The sequence below is a fragment of the Prinia subflava genome, chromosome 2, assembly GCF_021018805.1.
Source record: "Prinia subflava isolate CZ2003 ecotype Zambia chromosome 2, Cam_Psub_1.2, whole genome shotgun sequence".
Lineage (NCBI taxonomy): Eukaryota > Metazoa > Chordata > Aves > Passeriformes > Cisticolidae > Prinia > Prinia subflava.
This window is the reverse complement of record NC_086248.1, coordinates 2,075,923-2,094,254: the sequence shown is the minus strand read 5'-3', so window position 1 is coordinate 2,094,254 and position 18,332 is coordinate 2,075,923. Positions and strand designations below refer to the sequence as shown.

The window sequence follows — 18,332 nt, the reverse complement described above, 5'->3', positions numbered from 1 at the left end:
CAGGGAGCAAACACTCGATGGAATTTAGCAGGAAAACCCTCACAGCTTTTACCGAATTGTCGAAAAATCCATATCGAGGGACAAAAAGCTCTTGCTGTGTTACAATGTTGGCCTGTGTGTTTTATTTTCTAGGTCAAGATGTTGTTTTCAAGTGCCTTGGGGAGAATATTCTCCAGAATGCCTTTGAAGGCTACAACGCTTGTATCTTTGCCTATGGGCAAACGGGTGAGTCCCAGAGTGAGGGAGAAATGTTCCCTCCAAAGGTGCTGTGTTCTGGCTCCAGGTTCCTTCCACGCCTCTTGTGACATTGTGTGAGGAGAAATGCCTTCTAACACAGATAAGAAATGTTTTCCTCTTTTGTAACATCAGATATGAGGTGAGCAGGATGAGAAGTAAGGTTTTGTTGCTGCTGGCTGCCCTTATTTCTCACACTTCGTGTTATAATCTTTGGCGTGACCGTGATCGTCCTTGAGCTCAGAGCTTCGCTCAGATTTTCTGCCTCTGCAGTTAAAATAAGCTTGAATTGTCATTTTAATGTAATATATAAGGAGTAATATGAAGAGTTTTCTCATTGTGGGTGTTAGTGGCTTGTCATTCACACTAAGGCTGTATCTACCTAAAAGTTCTCCAGCACTCTGAACCAAATTTCCCCTTTTCATTAAAATAGTCTTTAGCTCAGTGGTGTTTGGGTTACTTCAAGGCAGAAAACCAAACCAATACCAATGCAGAAAAAAACCCCCAAACCCCTCTTTTATTTCCTATCAGTATTCTGCACAGCAGGAACCTTTGTTATACGCTCTCTAATCAGAGTTTTCCTCACACAGGATCTGGAAAATCCTACACCATGATGGGTACTGCTGATCAGCCCGGATTAATCCCTAGACTTTGCAGTGGACTCTTTGAAAGAGCACAGAAAGAAGAGAATGAAGAGCAGAGTTTCAAAGTGGAAGTATCCTACATGGAGATTTACAATGAGAAAGTCAGAGACCTCCTTGACCCCAAAGGGTACGGAATTCCTGTGTGAATGGCACTGTAGTATTTGTCCTACACTCTTCCTTTCCATAACCAGTTTGCCTTAATGGATCCCATCTAAAACATTTGCCTAGGATGGCTTTTGCTGCTTCCTGATCTCAGCATCTCCTCATTATAAATCAAAATAAAGTAACAAGGCTAAAAGCTTGGGGTAAATTTACCTTTTGTGAAGTGACAGCGCTGTCTGTGTCGGCTTTTCATGTGTTATAAAACTTTTTTTGTTTGCATTCTGGGCCCTTGCTCTGTGCTTCAGTGGGTATTCGTGAGACCATCCTGTCTGAGATGTGTCAGTGAGAAATGGACTTTGTGTAAATGTTGTCTTAAGTCAGTCATGTGCTTATAAATCCCTTTTTTTTCCCCCAACCAGAAGCCGTCAGTCATTAAAGGTTAGAGAACACAGTGTTTATGGCCCTTACGTAGATGGCCTATCCAAACTAGCTGTTGCTAGCTACAAGGTAAGGATCAACTTTATGAAAGGCTTATCTTGACATCCTAAACACCAGGTGCTGTCCCTTAAGCTGGACAGAATCATGAAAATTCTCCTTATCAGTAATTTCAGAGCTGGAGATTGTTGTGTTGTGATCCCTGGGGAAAACAGGGCTGAGAGCAGAAACTTCATCTCGTGCTGCTCAATAATTCTGGAAGTAATTCCAGCTGTTGAATGGAACAGATTTCCTCTTAAGACGAGTGCACACTGTCATGAGAAAGTGTTCTGTGATTAATTACAGGCCCAGGATCAAGCACAGACAGGCTGTCAGTGCCCCACTGTGTCACTTTTTGCCTGTCGTGCTCTGCTCAGTAATTTCCCTTCCCAGTAGCTGGAATTGTGAACTAATGATTGTTTACCAAGCAAACACTTGAAAGCATCTCACGGGACTGGATAGCAAATGCTTAAATGTGCATTCACAAAATGCCCTGTTTGCCAAGGAGCATTAATTTACTGTGAGGAAATGGATAAATATGGGATGGAATCTGCCAGCTTCACCAAAACACAAAAACAGAGCCATCCCACCATTGCAGTTTCCCCAGTGTTCATCCAGCTCTCCTTGGAGGTTTCAGCTAGGACAGGACACATTTCATGCTTTGCCTTTCCATGTTGCCCAGCAGCTTTGTGTAATCCAGAATTCGGAGTCAGTGCTCTGTGGTGGTCCTTTGTTTGGCTGTTTATTTGAGTTGTTTTGGCATCACCCAGCTAGAGATGCAGAAATAGAAGTTTAGCCCAAGACCCCGAGGTTTTAATTATTCACACAATTGCTGTGAAACCCCAAAGCAGGGCAGCTGCACCTTTCTCAAGCATCACAACAGATCAAAGCACTTAATAAGCTCGTTAAATTTGGAGGAATATAATGACCTGTTCAGCGTGGTTCTGTTTTATAAACCTCTGAGCGTTCTGTCAGTATTCCAGATTCTCAGACCATGACAGCTTGAGGGTGAAATCTGACAGGGTTCAAACACAAATTGCTGTTTCCTCACTTCTTTCTCTGCTTTTGAGTGTTGCTGTGTGCAGACAGGTGCATTATTTTTGTTGATAATTCAGTATCTAAGTTGAGGAGTGGGTGAAGTCATGACACTGTGGAGTTTTCTAGGTTTTAAAGAGGGGGGATCACTTTTATTTTTTTTCCTCACATTTTTCTGACTAAACAAATGGGAGGCTTAGTGAGAAAACGCTGTGTTTGACCAAGATGAGATGACTTTTGGAGGTGATTGCAAAGGATGTTAATGCAGATATGCTCATGGCTGTGAAAATTGTATTTAGGACATCGAGTCCTTGATGTCTGAGGGCAACAAATCTCGGACAGTGGCTGCCACCAACATGAACGAGGAGAGCAGTCGGTCCCACGCTGTCTTCAAGATCATCCTCACCCACACCCTCTATGATGTGCAGTCAGGGGTAAGAAAATTTGCAGTTTTCCATGCAGGCTAAAGATAAAATAGGTGAAAAATAGAAATATTGCATTATATTAAAAATAGAAATATTGCACCAGTGTACCTCTGGTGATCCCCTTCCCCGTGGTTATTGAATGTAAATTTGTATAAATGATCAACTTTCTAAAGTGAAAAAAAATACAAATTTTAAGTATTTTGCATTGTATGCCATTAATGCTTTTGTGTGTATGTATTAAATGTTGAAAAAGCATTTAAAGCTATAAATATTTTTATTTATGTTTCCTTATATATAAATATGCCTTGGAGGGATGCATGAAATACATTATGCCAATATTATTTCGTTCCTCACAGAAAATGGTGATAAACTGGAATTAAAAGAAGTATCTTTAAACTTCTTTGATAGATTCTGTGCTTGGACAATTCTTCAATATTTTCAAAGCCTTGGAGGAATGTTGAGTGTCCATAGAGCAAATCTGAGCCTAAATATTGAATATATTGGAAAGCATAACAACAATTTGGGCTTTTTTTCCTGCTAATTTCTCAGTTTCCACCAATCTTCTTATCCACACAATTCTCCTTATTCTGTATTTGGATTTTTTTTCCCCTTTGCACTTCAAATCAGCATCATACTGTGCTGATTTTTTTGATTTTCCCCTAATTTGTCATTCCAGTTTGGCTGGGGCTCTTCTGCTTTTCACTCCTGCCTTTTGAGTGGTCCTGCTCATCCTGGATGCGGAGTGGTTGTGACTCCCCATCTTCTCTGCACCTTCCAGTGACCCCTGTGGGAATTCCTGCAGCAGATTTCCCTGTTCTCCCATCTGCTGCTCCTGGAAATGGCACATTCCATGATCACATCATGTTCTGATGGGTTTAGGGTGACATTTTTGAAAGCTTCTTGATTCTAATTATCCCATTCATTTACGGGAACGCTTTGCTTTCTCAGGGATCCTGAGATGCTGAAGGTGCAGATGCTGCAGAAGAGCAAGCTGTTCTCAAAGGCTGTTGGCTCTTCAATTTCAAATTGGTTTAGGGAATTCATGGAGTGTTTCAGAATATCATTTAGGGTCAAATGAGATGAAAGGATTTTTGTAACAAAATCTGCGTTACAGGTTTAAATACTCACATAGCTGGGATCGTGTTCCAGGAGGCTGATAAGGAGAAAGCAGGCTTTGCAATTGTGATAATTTATGTAAATTATAACATGCTTCTCATCAGGTTCATTCCCAGTCACTGGAAACCAGAAGAAACCCTGGTGTAAAATCCAAGGATTTTAGGAGGCTGTTTTGAGATGAGGTTGTGAACCTCATGTCTCTGCTTGTGACTTCTCTGGTATAACTCTGATTTTTTCATGGTTCAGCATTTCATTAGTGTTTCCTGTGTGCATCTCCTGAGATTTCTGGGATATTTGTGGATATCAGAGCACCTGACTTCACATTATCCATGGCTCCACTGTTGTTTCTGAAACAGCAGGGAGTGACTTAGCACAGGACACTTCAAATCCAGCCATTCTCAAAGGGGCTGGAACAAGAGTTTACACCAAAAATGAAGTTTTATTTCTGTTGCAAAATACATCAAACAATGTAATTTGATTGAAGTGACCTAACAGGGGCTGTTCTCTGGTTCCTTCCCCAGACATCAGGTGAGAAGGTGGGCAAGCTCAGCCTGGTGGACTTGGCAGGCAGTGAAAGGGCAACTAAAACTGGTGCTGCAGGAGACAGGCTGAAAGAAGGAAGCAACATTAACAAGTAAGACCTTGAGATTATTTATTTTCCTTTTTTTCATCACCATTTCCTGCTAAATACAGCCTGCTTGTAAAACAGGAGGAAGCTCCTGTAGTCAGTTTTCTCCTTTCTTTCTCTCCACAAAGCTCCTGTAGTCAATCCTTTTCTTTTTCTTCTCTCTCTTTCTCCTTCTGACATGCAATACCCTTAGATATGGGAATAAGAGCTCCACCTTTTTAGAAAATGTTTGTGTTCCTACAACTGCCACTGATTTCATTGTGAAGATTACTAAGACTGAAAACATACTGAAAAAAATAGGACTAGAGCTTTTGTGAGGAAAGAATGATCAAAATTAAACTAGGATTTTTTTCCCTCAGAGCATGTTTTTGGAGAGAAAGTCACTGTATAAATATGCATTTGACTTATGAATATTTACCCTTGTTAATAACTGCTTGTGTTCTCTGGGCAGATCCCTCACAACTCTGGGGCTGGTTATTTCTGCCCTGGCAGATCAGGCTGCTGGCAAGAACAAGAACAAATTTGTTCCATATCGTGATTCTGTGCTCACTTGGTTACTTAAAGTAAGTAAATTTTGGGGTTTTTTTTTAATCTTCTTTTTTTTAAAGTGAAATAAAAGAGAGAAAAGGGGGAGAAGAGTCTCATTGAATGAAATGAAAATTCTGTGCTTTCTGCCTCATTTTCTGGGTTTGATGTTAACCGTAATTGTCTTGGGAAAATTAGCTGGATGTAAGCCATTAGTATCTCTGCAGACTAAATGTGTTCCCTGTCTTCTGCTGACCTGCAATGGCCTAAGGATTAAGGAAACTTCAAAAATAAAATTAAGAGCAGTGTATATTTTATGGGTCAGTGTAAGTACAGCTTCACACACAGCCTTGGGGCTAATTTAATTTGGGTTATTTCTGCATGCAGCTGATTTTACATACTGGTATGCTTAGCTCTGAAGATGTTGATTAAGACTATTACCTTTTCCTAATTGTCTAATTTAATTGTTAAGATATTCTACTTCTGTCAGCAGAGTATAATTGCAGAGCATTATCCCAGTTACAGTCTGAGGAACAGGTCAGGAGGCTTCAGAGATGGTGTTAATGTGGAATGAGCAGTTAAATCATTTTCTGAACTGCACAGGACTCTTATCTGGTCTTACTTTGGGGGAAAAAAGAATGTATCATGATGGCACTGGGATGAAGATCTGTACAGTCTAAATGAAGAAACCCAAATTGTTAAATATGAGATTTATATATGTCAAATTTCTCTTTTTTTGCCCCTTGTGCTCTGTTTAATTGTTATCCAGGAGCAACTGAGATACTTATTGGTAGAAAGAAATAATTTGAGAAAAAACTGATTTGTGGTATCACCAGCCTCTCTTTGTCCTCTTACTTTTTTGTAGATGCTCTGTCTACATTTTGCTACCCTTTCTTAGCAATCTTTTTAGATGTTGTTTAAATTTCACATCCCTGGGATTTAGCTGCACACGTGGAAAGAAAAAACAAAGTGACTTGCAGGTTGTACAGAAGTGTGGTGGTAAAAAGAAAAACAACACATTTTTCCTTGCAGAGATTTGAAAACAAAGTTGAATTCAATGCTTAAGTAAAACAAAATCCCTGCTCCTGTAACCTCTTGACACACAAACCTTCATTTTTCTCAGTGCTGCCTTTTAATGAACCTTTTAGCATGACTTGTGAAAATATTTATCCCTAACAGATGTGGACATCAAGTAAAAATCTAAGCGGCACAACACAAACAGTGTCTGAGTAAAACAAGTCCTCATAGCACGGAGTTCTTGCACTGAGGCTTTTTCAGTCTTTAAATACATTTTGCCTCTCTGTATTTACATTGAGTTTTTACTCTCATTCATAAGAAAAAAGTGATTTTTTAGAGGGTCTTTGCAAGGATGGCAACAAAGCCCCTGCTCAGCCTCGCTTCTCCCCGGTGCGCTCAGGGTTCCTGGTGTGGCTGCAGCAGGGTGGAAACCTCCCTCATGAATTTCCAGCCTTGTTGGAATTAGTTCTGCTGCCCCATTTGTGAACAGACCCAGGCTGCAGACTGCAATTCCTGCCCAGCACCTGTCTGGGCATTGTGGCAGGAACTGGAGCCCACTTTTGTTCTGCCTCCTTTCAGGCAAACCCTCTTTGTGTCCAACATCAGCCACGTTCATGCCAACAAAAGGCTTGGGGGCTTTGGGGGTTTTTTAGCAAACAAGCTCTCATTGAGGCTTTATTTTGAAAGGGGGAAAATTTAAACTTTTTTTTTTTTTTTAAATTAGAGATCAAAGAGGAGATTTATTTGTTTAAAGAGGGCCTGTTTGGAGAAGCCATAGATGGTGGGCTGTCGTTTCTCCCTGGCTTTCAACTTTTAATTGTGATACCAAAGCAGACTAGATGTGTTCTAACAGCAGGAATATCTGTCATACAGTGTCTCTCCACAAATCTGAGAAATCAGTTCAGGAGACCTCAAGATCTGACAGTTTTTCCTTGATTTTGTGAGGTTTTCGACAAAAGTGCCAGGTGAAAAATATCATTGCTTGAGCAGTGGCATCAGGTTATGTGCAGGGAGCCAAATAGCTTTGTCAGTTCTGTAACTTCTTGTTTTAATCAAACTGTATTGGCATAAACATGTTGTTTTCCCATGTTAATCATAGGCCTGATGGCCTCTGTTAAAAATATAATTTCTGAGCTCTACATTTTGAGTGTTTTCGCAGTAATCTTGCTGTTTGAGGAGAAAAAGCTAGTTAATTCTTAGAAATAACTTACTATTTCCATTCTGTCTCTCCAACACATGCAAGCCAGTCTTGCCAGGCTCATTTCCAGACTCTTTTCACTATTGAGAGGCCGATTTGGTATTTTTTCACCTTTCTTGCTTATCATTAAAGAAACCAGTGCAATCAGCACGTGAGTTTTGTACATAAAACTTTATCAGACAGTCTGGCATTGGGCTTGGATTGCTACGAGAGGGACTTTGCCCAGTTTATAATGGGGGTATTGTGGGTTCTGGTGTATCACAGCGTTCTCAGCTGCCTCTCCAGCAGAGCTGCAATTCAAATAATGAATTTATCCTGGTTTGGAGCTAATTAGTGCAGTGGAGGACATTCCCAAAGTGTAAAGTGTTAGGGTTGGATTTGGAGGGGAGTACCTGGCCAGCTCCATGCCAAACTTCAGCTTTTTAGGCTGAACAGGGATTACAATTGCAGGGTGTCATTCCTAATTTTTGACCAGGAAATCCCATGGAATAATTCATTAGGGCCACTGTTAAAATTTTCAGTCAAAAAATATTTCTGTGCTATAGAGGGGACCCTCCCAACCCATGGCTTAATTTGGAATAAACATAGGCTAATCCTTGGTGAGAAAAGTGACAGTGAGATCAGTCAGAAAACTCTTCTTTGCTGCTGAATTCTGTATAAATACACTTACCTGCGTGTGCTGACTGTGCTGAACACTCTAAATACCCAGAGATTTACATTTCATATGAGTTCCATGCCCTTTTGCATGACCAGAGACAGCCAAGTGCTGCCAACAGCCTGACTGCTGTCAAACTGGTTTAGGCATCACGCAGCCAAGAAGAGATTCTTGGGCAAATACTTAAAGGGGCATTTTAATGATTGCTGAGGAGAGCTCCACGTGTGCTTTGGAGTTGAAATGGTTTGACAAGCAGCTAATGCAGTCAGATTGTTCTAATGGCAACGCCTGACCTACATTTCATGGGTTATTGAAGATGAAAATTAAGAGCGTGGTTTGTCTCAGAAAGGGTTATTGTGCAAAAACAAACAAACAGAAATCCCCACCCCAAAATTCCAAACAAACCAAAGAAACCAAACTGCCAAACAGAAAAAAAGAAATCTGCTGCACAATTTAAACCTGAATATTTTATCTTTATATATCTATATTTAGCCAAAATTGTAAACCAAAATCTTATGGTCAATAAAAAGATGGGATCCTTCCTTCCTCTTTCCTTCCTTCTTTCCTTCCTTCTTTCCTTCCTTCTTTCCTTCCTTCTTTCCTTCCTTCTTTCCTTCCTTCTTTCCTTCCTTCTTTCCTTCCTTCTTTCCTTCCTTCTTTGCTTCCTTCTTTCCTTCCTTGTTTCATTCTCTTCTCTCTCAACCAAATTCCAGAGGGTAATTTGTTGTGTAACTCAGTTTAGATTTGCAAGCTGTGCCCATGGGACGAGGGGAAGGGCCCCATTCTGAATGTTTATAGGAATTAAATCAGCTATATTGTTTATGAAGAGATATTTCAGGAATTTATTTCTTGAAGACTTCTGTCTTCTAATCTTTAAAATGAGGTAATCTGAATTCATCATGGTTTACTTGAGCTCCCCCAGTAGTGTCTGAGAAGTTCAGTGCTGAAGTGTTTATATTGCTGGTTTGTAAACCTAAGCAGAAAACACAGAAAGAAACCTTTGAAGCCTTTACCAGGCCCTGTAAAGCCCAAAACCTTTTTTTCATCCATGTTGAAACTAAAAAAAGCCCAGAACGCCGAAAGCCAAGAACGACATTTCCTTAACGAGCTTTCGAAAACCGCGCATTGAAAAATCGCGACTCCTTCTTAACTTAAACTCTTAGGCCAGCAAACTCAAAATAAAAATGTTGATATTAAAGACTCTCCTTGACCTTCCAGGACAGCCTCGGGGGCAACAGCAAGACGGCCATGGTGGCCACGGTGAGCCCGGCGGCCGACAACTACGACGAGACGCTGTCGACGCTGCGCTACGCGGACAGGGCCAAGAACATCGTCAACCACGCCGTGGTCAACGAGGACCCCAACGCCCGCATCATCCGCGAGCTCCGCGAGGAGGTGGAGAAGCTGCGGGAGCAGCTCACCAAGGCCGAGGTACAGACCGGCTCTCCCGAGGGAATTCCGTGGGGGAAGCTGGCGGGGGATGATTCTGTCTCCCTTGATGTGATTTTTTCAGGTTTTTCTGTCTCGAAGGCACGGGTGTTTGTTGGGGTGCTGAGCGCTTTGTTGAGCGTTCTTGGTTTTACTCTGTGATGCAGTGTTGGAGTCCAGGACATCCCTCTGGTCACCCTGGAGGGTTTGGAGACCGGACAGGGGGGTCTGGGATCTGTCCAAGGGGCTCAGGCAGCCTCACACAGAGCCCAGGAGGACACTGCCTCTGATCCCTGGCCATGGGAGTGAATGCCCACAGTGCATGAACAATCACAAGCTGAGAGAATTCAAAATAAGCAGTATTTAGTTTATCATAGAACGTAAATGTAGAATCTAGGATTTTTAGTATATGGGGTTGAAGAGACAAGATGGAGGAATTGGGGAGTGGCCCCTGTGCTCCTTGTTCTTGCTCTCGTCCCCCATCTTTTGCTGAGTTGGATTTTAGAGATTGGTTTAGAGTAGAAATGACATGTTAGCATAGGTAGTAGGCATTGGTAAAATTTTGTAAATAAAAAGTTCGTTGTGGACATGGTTGGGTCAGGGGTACCGTACATAAGGTGCGGGGCTCTCTGATCCACCCAGTCCTGCCGCGTGTCCTGCTCTGCTGGGGACGCCCTGCAGAGCTGAGAAAGAGCTGAGAGATAATGAAGAATAAACAACCTTGGAAACATGAACTGGAGGACTCAGCTTGTCTGCTCTGGCTCCAGTGTGAAACACTTAGGGCAAAGAGAAGACAAAAAACCTCATTACCTCGGGGAACAGCAACCCTGAGGAGAATCTCAGGGAACAGCAACCCTGAGAATGCAGAGGACGTGGAGACAGGGATAGTTCCAGTTGAGGCTGGGTGATGTCTAGGCAGAGCTCTGCTGATGTATTTTAAGAGTCCAGCATGGCCATGCCCTGTGAGATGTGATTTCAGTTAAATAAAATTTCCTTGCCTGTTTCCAGCTGTTGAATCTCTTACAGGCACTAGGAAATGTCTCTCTACAACTCCCTGAAGGGAAGTTGTAGCTGGGTGGGGGTCGGTCTCTTCTCCCAGTGGCAGGATGAGAGGACACAGCCCTGAGCTGCACCAGGGGAATTTTAGGCTGGACATGAGGAAAAAATTCTTCACAGAAAGAGTCATTGAGCATTGGAATGGGCTGCCCAGGGAGGTGGTGGAGTCACCATCCCTGGAGGTGTTTAAAACAGACTGGATGTGGCACTCAGTGCCATGGATTAGTTGATAGGGTGATGTTTGGTCACAGGTTGGACTCAATGATCCTCAAGTTCTTTTCCAACCTGTTCTGTGATTGCTTCCTCAGTGAAGTTTCAAGAGAAACATGCTCTAAATGTTAGATGAGGGCCAAGAATTAGTTTAATTCTGAGTTCTGTTCCCAAAGGGACAAAGTGGTGATGTAATCCCTGTGGTTTGCAACTCAGAAAAATTATGATTACAGCATTTGCATCCTGAGGTATGCAGGGAATGCTGGCTGTGATACTGCAAACAACTCGTGGATTTTGGACTCGTCTCATTTGAGCTGCCTAATTTGCTAAGTATCCACTGTGTGTATATCAGTTTCTTTTAGGTAGCTCAAGATAAATATCATGATATTAAATATCTAAAAATTCCTCTAAGATATCAACCACAGACTTAGCAATACTCTTGAGAGTTGCAAGTAATCCCCATTTGTTCTGTTTTTTTAGCATTACTCCCAAAATAATGGCAGCTGTCCAAAGCAATGAAGCAGTGTTTCCTAAGGATGAAACAATAAATATTTCCCAAGTATTAAAATCCCACCCTAGTTGTCATCCCAGTGGCGTTGACAAAGAGCAGGGAAAAACCAGAGCAATTTGCCATTAAGAGGCTGCACAGTAAAGGTCAAACCCCACATTCACAGCCTTGTGCTCCTTTCACTTCATTACATTTGTTGCCCATCTAATTGTTCTTGCAGAAATGTGCATAAATAACTTCCTGAAGTGAACAAAAGCACTGACTCATTATGACAGGTTACATTTTCAAAACTCATTTCCAGATATAGAAGTTGCCAAGTCGTGGGTTTGGGGTTTTTTTTACCTTTTGTTGTCAGTGTCCTTTTCTCTCCCAAGCAGCCAGAACAGAACTTGACAATTGACTTTCACCTCAAAGAGTATGGGATTATCCTCTTTTCCCCTTTCCTTTTATAATCCATGCATTTTGATTTCTCTTTTTTTGTTGGAATTAACATCATGTTTTAATTTGTCTGTGCTGAGGCCACCAGTTTATCCCTCCTGGGAATTCACCTACTTCCAGCAGAGAAGAAGCAGCCCCTGAGTCTGGGATCAGGACTGGCCCATTTTTAGGGGGTTTATTTAGGCATTGTAGGAAATAAGAAGAGTTACCCAGTTCATTGTGCAGCTGAAATGTGTGAAAATGTTCACTAATTATCTAAAGAAATGGACAAATTAGACCTTGAGATTACCTGGGCTTCATCATTCTGCCCTGGTAGTGTCCATCCCTTTGCACCAATCAGGTTTTTTCTGGCATTATGAATTTTTATTTGGGAAAATGGTCTTGGCTTCACTCCCCTTCCTGTGTGGAATTCATAGAATCACGGAGTTGTTTTGGGTTAGAAGGGACCTTAAATCTCATCCAGTCCCAGCCCCTGCCATGGACAGGGACACCTTCCACCATCCCAGGTTGATCCAAACCCCATCCAGCCTGGCCTTGGACACTTCCAGGGATCCAGGGGTAGCCACAGCTTTTCTGGGCACCCTGTGCCAGGGCCTCACCACCGTCACAGCCAGGAATTCCTTCCCAATATCCCATCCATCCCTGTCCTCTGGCAGTGGGAAGCCATTCCCCCTTGTCCCTCCATCCCTTGTCCCAAGTCCTTCTCCCTTTTACCCCATATTTAGGTATTTAAAGCAGAAAAAGCCCACACAGGACACATCAGCTGACAGTTCCTAGACTGTTGTGTCTTGAGGCAGAGGAAACTCCTGTCTGAAAACAGGATTTTCCAATCCTGGCCCTTGCTCCTTTTCTTGAAGGAACTGCAGTGTGATGAGAGCACTCTTTGATCTGGATTCCTGTGAGGAGTTTTGGGTTTGTGGTGAGGGAGTGCCTGTTGCTGGAGGACGATGCTGCCATTGTTTAATTGGCATTGCATAAATGCCAACCAGCCAAATGATGTTCCTTATTAGCACTAATGAAATAATGACATGAGGAAGTCCACAGGCTTTTTGATCGAGGTTAGTTGAGGAGGAAATGCCAGTATGGAGATGGAAGTTTAAAAATCATAGAATAGTTTGAGTTGGAAGGGACTTTTTAAAGCTCTTGTCCTGTCATGGGAACACCTTCCACTATCCCAGGGTGCTCCAAACCCCAGCCAGCGTGGCCTTGGACGCTTCCAGGGATGGGGGGATACTGATTCCCTTTCAGTTTTGGGGGTGTCTGATGGGTGACTGTGGGAGTATCTTCTTATCCTTAAGGTAAGGCCTTGGAATATTTCACCAGACATAATTAGAGCTGTGGCAAATTAGCAAGAAAATGGAATTTCAGTGTCCAGAAGCACGTTGTAAAGCTTCCTTTGATATTCACTCTGTAAACTGCATGCAGAAATGCAGAGGTGCATAACCAGAAGAGCTGCATTTTTCCTACAGAAAAAATATTGCACACATCAGGCCATTTACAAATGAGCAATTAGAATATTTTGGTGGCATGGCAATTTACTGAGATGTGAGGTGTCATTTTGAGGGGTTGACAGCTGAGGGGACACAGCCAGAGCAGCAGAATCTTAAAAAACAAGACTGGTTTTGATGAGGGTCACTTGGGATGTAGAAATAAGATTATTTTGTGTGTGAGTATCTTTGTGCAAATCTGCCAGTATCATGTGATTGGTTTGTGTTGAAGTACATAAAATCCTCGTTAACATCTGTACTTGGAACTAATTAAAAGAACTTTTGGGTGGATTCTGCCTTTATGTGCAATGTGTGTTTTAAAGACTCCTTCACTTACTGCTAACTGTGCCTTGAAAAATGAGTTGTGTTGCCTTTATTCCCCCATCTGTGTGGCTGCAGAAGGAAAAAAACCACAAAGCACAACAAGCTTTCCTTGTTTTATTGGCTTTTATTCCTGCAGGCTATGAAATCACCAGAATTAAAAGAACGATTGGAGGAATCAGAAAAGTTGATTCAGGAGATGACCGTGACCTGGGAAGAAAAATTACGAAAAACTGAGGAGATAGCTCAGGTTTGCTGCTTCCTTTCCTCCTTCCCTGCCCCCATTTTTTATGAAAAATAGGTTTGTTTTCTTTGTCTGTCAGTTCATAGAGGTTGTCTGAGTCTCTCCCCACATTTATGGGTAAGTAGGTCAAGCTTGCTGCCCTTTTCAAAAGCTTGACTTAATTCCTGTGATAGATGGGTGCCTCCCAGATTACCACTCCAGTGACAGCAATAAATTGTCACTGTATGCAAATGGAGAAGTTATTTAAAAAAATAACAATAATAATCCACGGATGAGAGGATTACAGGGGGTTTTATATTCTTCAGGCAGTAAAATTGTTTGTGATGAGGGAGCACTGAGAGCACTCAGTGCAAGGTTATGGACTGAGTGCCTCAGTGCACCAGGCAAAGGGCATTCAGAATGATAAAAAATAGAGCTGCTGAGGATCTCTGTGTGGTTTAATAGCTCCTAAACTGATATTTAGGGCCTCAGACCATAACTGGAGATGATCACGTTGGAAAAATGACTCAGGTCACCACGGTTATTGCATGACACTGCTGGTCCTTCCCACACAAATGCTGATGGATATATTTGCAGAGGGGAGCTTTGGAGGGGGAGGACTCTTGGGAGGTGATGAATGGTGTGTAATAAATAAGGGCAGAACGGAGCCCCTGGTACAAAGCCCTCTTGTAGATGCCACAATCAGAATAGACTGTGTTGACTTTGGTTTTAAAGATCCATTGTAAGAAGTGCTGCCTGCGACTATGAGGGCTTCCTGCCTTTCAGGGCAATTCCTCCCTGTGTATAAGGGTGGGAAAAAAATAAAATATAAAATAATAATAGTGAAAAAAATCCCTCCCTTATCCTACACAATAGTTTCTAGGCATTTAATGTGTGAGGAGGTTGAAAAAGTGAAGTAATGAGCTCAGCTCTCCAGAATAAACGTGCCTTGATGTTTGCATGTTGCTGCTTTAGCTCTCTGCCTTTCTGGCTCTAAATTCCCAGCCTGGTAGGATGTTTCAGAGCTGAGAGCTTCATGAGCCTTGAAAAAGGGATATTTTTTCCAGAGCAGGGATGAGGACAAGTGTTTGAGCAGCGTGGGCTGTTTCAGGAGTGTCTGGAAGTCAGGGGGAGCCACTCTGTCACTCCTCACCTGACAGGGGAGAGAAGATGGAACAGAAGGTTCCTGGGTCGAGATAAGGATGAGGAGAGCTCAATCATCAATTACTGCCACAGGCAAACCTGACTGGACTGGGGAAAATGAGTTTAATTCATTGCCCATCAGATCAGAGTAGGGCAGTGAGAAATAAAAACTGAATCTTAAAACACCTTCTCCCCTCTTCTCCTTTTTTCCCAGGCTCGGCTTCACTCCTGATTTTCTACTCCCTACCCCCAAGTGGGACAGGGGTGTAGGGAAAGGGGGCTGTGCTCTGTTCTCCACGTGTTGTCTTTGCTGCTTTTTTTTCATCTGTCCAACTGTGTCAGGGTAGGATGGAGGGATATTTGTAAATCTTTGAGGAAAGGATGATGCCTAATACAGAGCAAGGACCATAAAAGAGCCATCACTGAGAATTCAAAGCCTTAAACAGCAGCCACATGAACAGGCAATTTTTCACATTTTCACTGAGCATTTGACACACTTTAAATGTTTTTTTCAGTGTTTAAGTTAATTAACATTAGGTCTTGAGAAAAAAATCACCAGGAACTGGCTGTTTTTCTCTCAGTTAATCCTCTGAGGTTCACACTGTGGGCCAAGTTCTCCTTAGGGCAACATGTGCTTTATCTGTGCAGATAATGAGGATTTTTGTGAACTTCAGAGCCTGGCACTGGTGATCGGAAGAGAGATCTTTGACATCACGCTGCAGTTTCTCCTCTGTTCTTTGTTTTCCCTCTCTCTCTCACACACACACATGACTTTTCCTTACAAGGACATTATGTTGGGTTTGTGAGCGTGTGGGGAGACAGGGAACAGAAAATCAAGAGCAAATTGTGCCATTTCTTTGCAATTTTAATCTTCGTTAGACCTGGTACAGCTCCAGTGCTGAGCAGAGAATGATCCTGAGCATTGTGACATACTCAGTTTTTAAATTTAAAGCACTCTGATAGGTAAACATTCCAGGATTAGTCCTACATTATTTAATTTGATATTTTTAAAAGTCTCAGCAGCATAGGGAAAGCACTGTAGGTCTTTTGTATGGTTTTTTTACTTATTAATTTCACCCCCACCTGTTTCTGCTTCCCCCAGTAATCCTATGAAGACCCTCCCATATTTATTTCTAATTTTTTCTTTTTTTGTTGTTGTGGACAGTCTCACTTCAGTTTCTCTCTGATCCTGGGAACAATCCTCAACTTTTCTATCCCTGTAGGGTTGGTTTTTTTTTGTAGAAGAATCCCTTTCTTTTCCTAAGTCAGAAATGTTTAACGTTCCTCTTTCACTGCTCTGCTCTCACCCAAGCCCTTCCCCTTGAGAGATGAACATTTTTTGCACAGTAATGCTTTGTTGGGTGTTTCTATGAAGTCTTTTGACAAGAACAAAACCCCATCCAAAATGCTGCTATTCTTGTTCAGCAGGAAGTGTTCTTTGCATGGCTTAAATAGCAGGTTGCCAGTTTTTTGTCATTTTGATCGCTCTGGAACAAAGCACAGACACGGAGCTTGGCTTGGCAGGGATTTCACTTAACTTCTTGCTTTTTAGCTGGAAAGGGAGAATAAAGGGCTCTAGAGATGGCTTTGTTGGTAGCATTTTGCTGTTGCAGTGAGGTCATGGAGAAGCTCTGCAGTGCTGCAGGAGGCTGCTCCCAGCTGCTTTCCCTTCCCACTGGGAACATGGGGACGTGTGGCACCAAGGCACGGAGCCCTCGGAGAGCAGAGGGACAGTCACAGACACCCCCGAGCACAGCTTGGTGGCACTGAGGCTTTTGTGCCTCACCTGTTGCAGAGGGAAGAATTTCCTGCTCTGGAAGTGTCAGTGCATCGTTCCTGCCTGGTGGGAGTGGATTTCCCAAGGGATGAGCATCAGTCAGGTGGATTCTGATGGCTGCTCTCTTCCAGGAGCGTCAGAAACAGCTGGAAAGCCTGGGCATCTCCCTGCAGTCCTCTGGAATAAAAGTTGGGGATAATAAGTGTTTCCTGGTTAATCTGAATGCAGATCCGGCTCTCAATGAACTCCTGGTGTACTATTTAAAGGTAAAAATATATCTTTGTATATAAAAAATATCTTTGTGTATAAAAAATACCTTCGTATATAAATTTTTTTTTATGTCGGAAGTGGGCCTCTAATTCAGTTGGCAGAGGTGTACATGGAGAGTTTTATATAACTGTATATCTGAAAATATGAAGATTTTTATGAGTGCAACCTTTTTATTTCAAATGTAATTCTTTGTAGCGCAGGAAAAGTTTGGGGATTTGATGTTTTTGTTTGTTTCGGTTTCCTTTGGCTTTTTTTAAAAGAAATTTAGACGTGTTCTTTTTTGAGAAACTCTCTCCTGTTCTGGGATTGAGGTTTTTTTGTTGGCTGGGTTTTTTTGTGCAAATTTTCACAACCTTTTACCCATGAAATTGTTTTATATGAAGGTTGGGCATACCAGTAGTCAGCTTCTCAACATGTAGTCTAAATTCTGGCTGCTGTCTTCAGTTTATGAAATAGATTTTTAATCCTCTTCGTACAACTTGCCAGGAGTGAAAAACAAGTTCTGTTCTGCCTCAGCACTTCTGATGTGCACTCCCTGTTTCTGATATTAACCATCAAACACATAATGTGACTTTTGGACCCTGTGCTGAAATATTGGGGCAGTTTATTGTGGTTTTCATAACTTCTAGGTGGAGGACTCAGGAGGAGAAACAAGGTACAACCATTTTAAAGTCACATCTTGGAGGGCAAGTTTTAAAAATTTCCCAGCAAATGTTGGTGCTTTGAGCTTCACATTAAATCATTCTCTTCCCTTTGAAGTGGGGTAGGAACTCTCAAAACAGCCACAAAATTAGCAATTAGGCTGAAAGATGGTTTTGGTTTAGTCAGTCTTAGGAATTATGTGATCCTCTTTTATATCAGCCATCGTGGCTCTGCGATATCTCAGTAAAAACAAGGGAAAACACTTTTTCCTTGTCGTATCTGCTAAAGAAAAACACATTAAAAAGGAGAAAGGAGCTGAGGTTTTGGGAGAGGTTGACTCTTTCCTGGACAACTTGCAGATAAAAGTCCAGAGTGTGACTCAGCTGCTGAATCACTGACAGATACTGGGACAGATCCCACTCCTCCCAGTGGTCACTGGGAACAAGGACAGGAAAGCCTTTGGCCCATCAGTGCCAGCAGGAAAAGCCTCAGCCTTTTCCTTTTCTAGGGAAAACTCCTTGGGGTGGATTTTATCTCCTTCAATTAGTCTTTGTTGTTTTTTTAATAACTCAGATTTGTCTTGTTCCTGGGGAATTTTGGTGTAAAAATCCCCATGCTTTGAATTATTATGATAAAATTACTCACATCTGTTTTTGCTAAGGTCCTGAGATTGAGCTCTCTTGTTTCTCAGAATATTTGCCCACATTCTCTCTGAGCTGTGTGTGCACCAGGTCCTTCAAGAAGAACAACCTGAACTGACCTGTCTGAACTGCTCT

The 18,332-nt window shown here is 42.1% G+C and overlaps 1 protein-coding gene across 5 annotated transcripts in view; it reads left to right on the top strand.

Annotated features, from left to right (window-relative positions):
* Nucleotides 1-18,332, top strand: part of KIF13B (kinesin family member 13B) — a 121,445-nt gene that overhangs the window by 51,200 nt on the left and 51,913 nt on the right. For all 5 annotated transcript variants that reach the window (XM_063422946.1, XM_063422929.1, XM_063422960.1 and 2 more), the window contains exons 5-13: nucleotides 133-225; nucleotides 825-1,005; nucleotides 1,400-1,487; nucleotides 2,789-2,923; nucleotides 4,552-4,664; nucleotides 5,110-5,221; nucleotides 9,272-9,484; nucleotides 13,641-13,751; nucleotides 16,776-16,910. In XM_063422946.1, coding sequence (XP_063279016.1) covers nucleotides 133-225; nucleotides 825-1,005; nucleotides 1,400-1,487; nucleotides 2,789-2,923; nucleotides 4,552-4,664; nucleotides 5,110-5,221; nucleotides 9,272-9,484; nucleotides 13,641-13,751; nucleotides 16,776-16,910 — 1,181 coding nt within the window. The remainder of the gene's footprint in view (nucleotides 1-132; nucleotides 226-824; nucleotides 1,006-1,399; nucleotides 1,488-2,788; nucleotides 2,924-4,551; nucleotides 4,665-5,109; nucleotides 5,222-9,271; nucleotides 9,485-13,640; nucleotides 13,752-16,775; nucleotides 16,911-18,332) is intronic.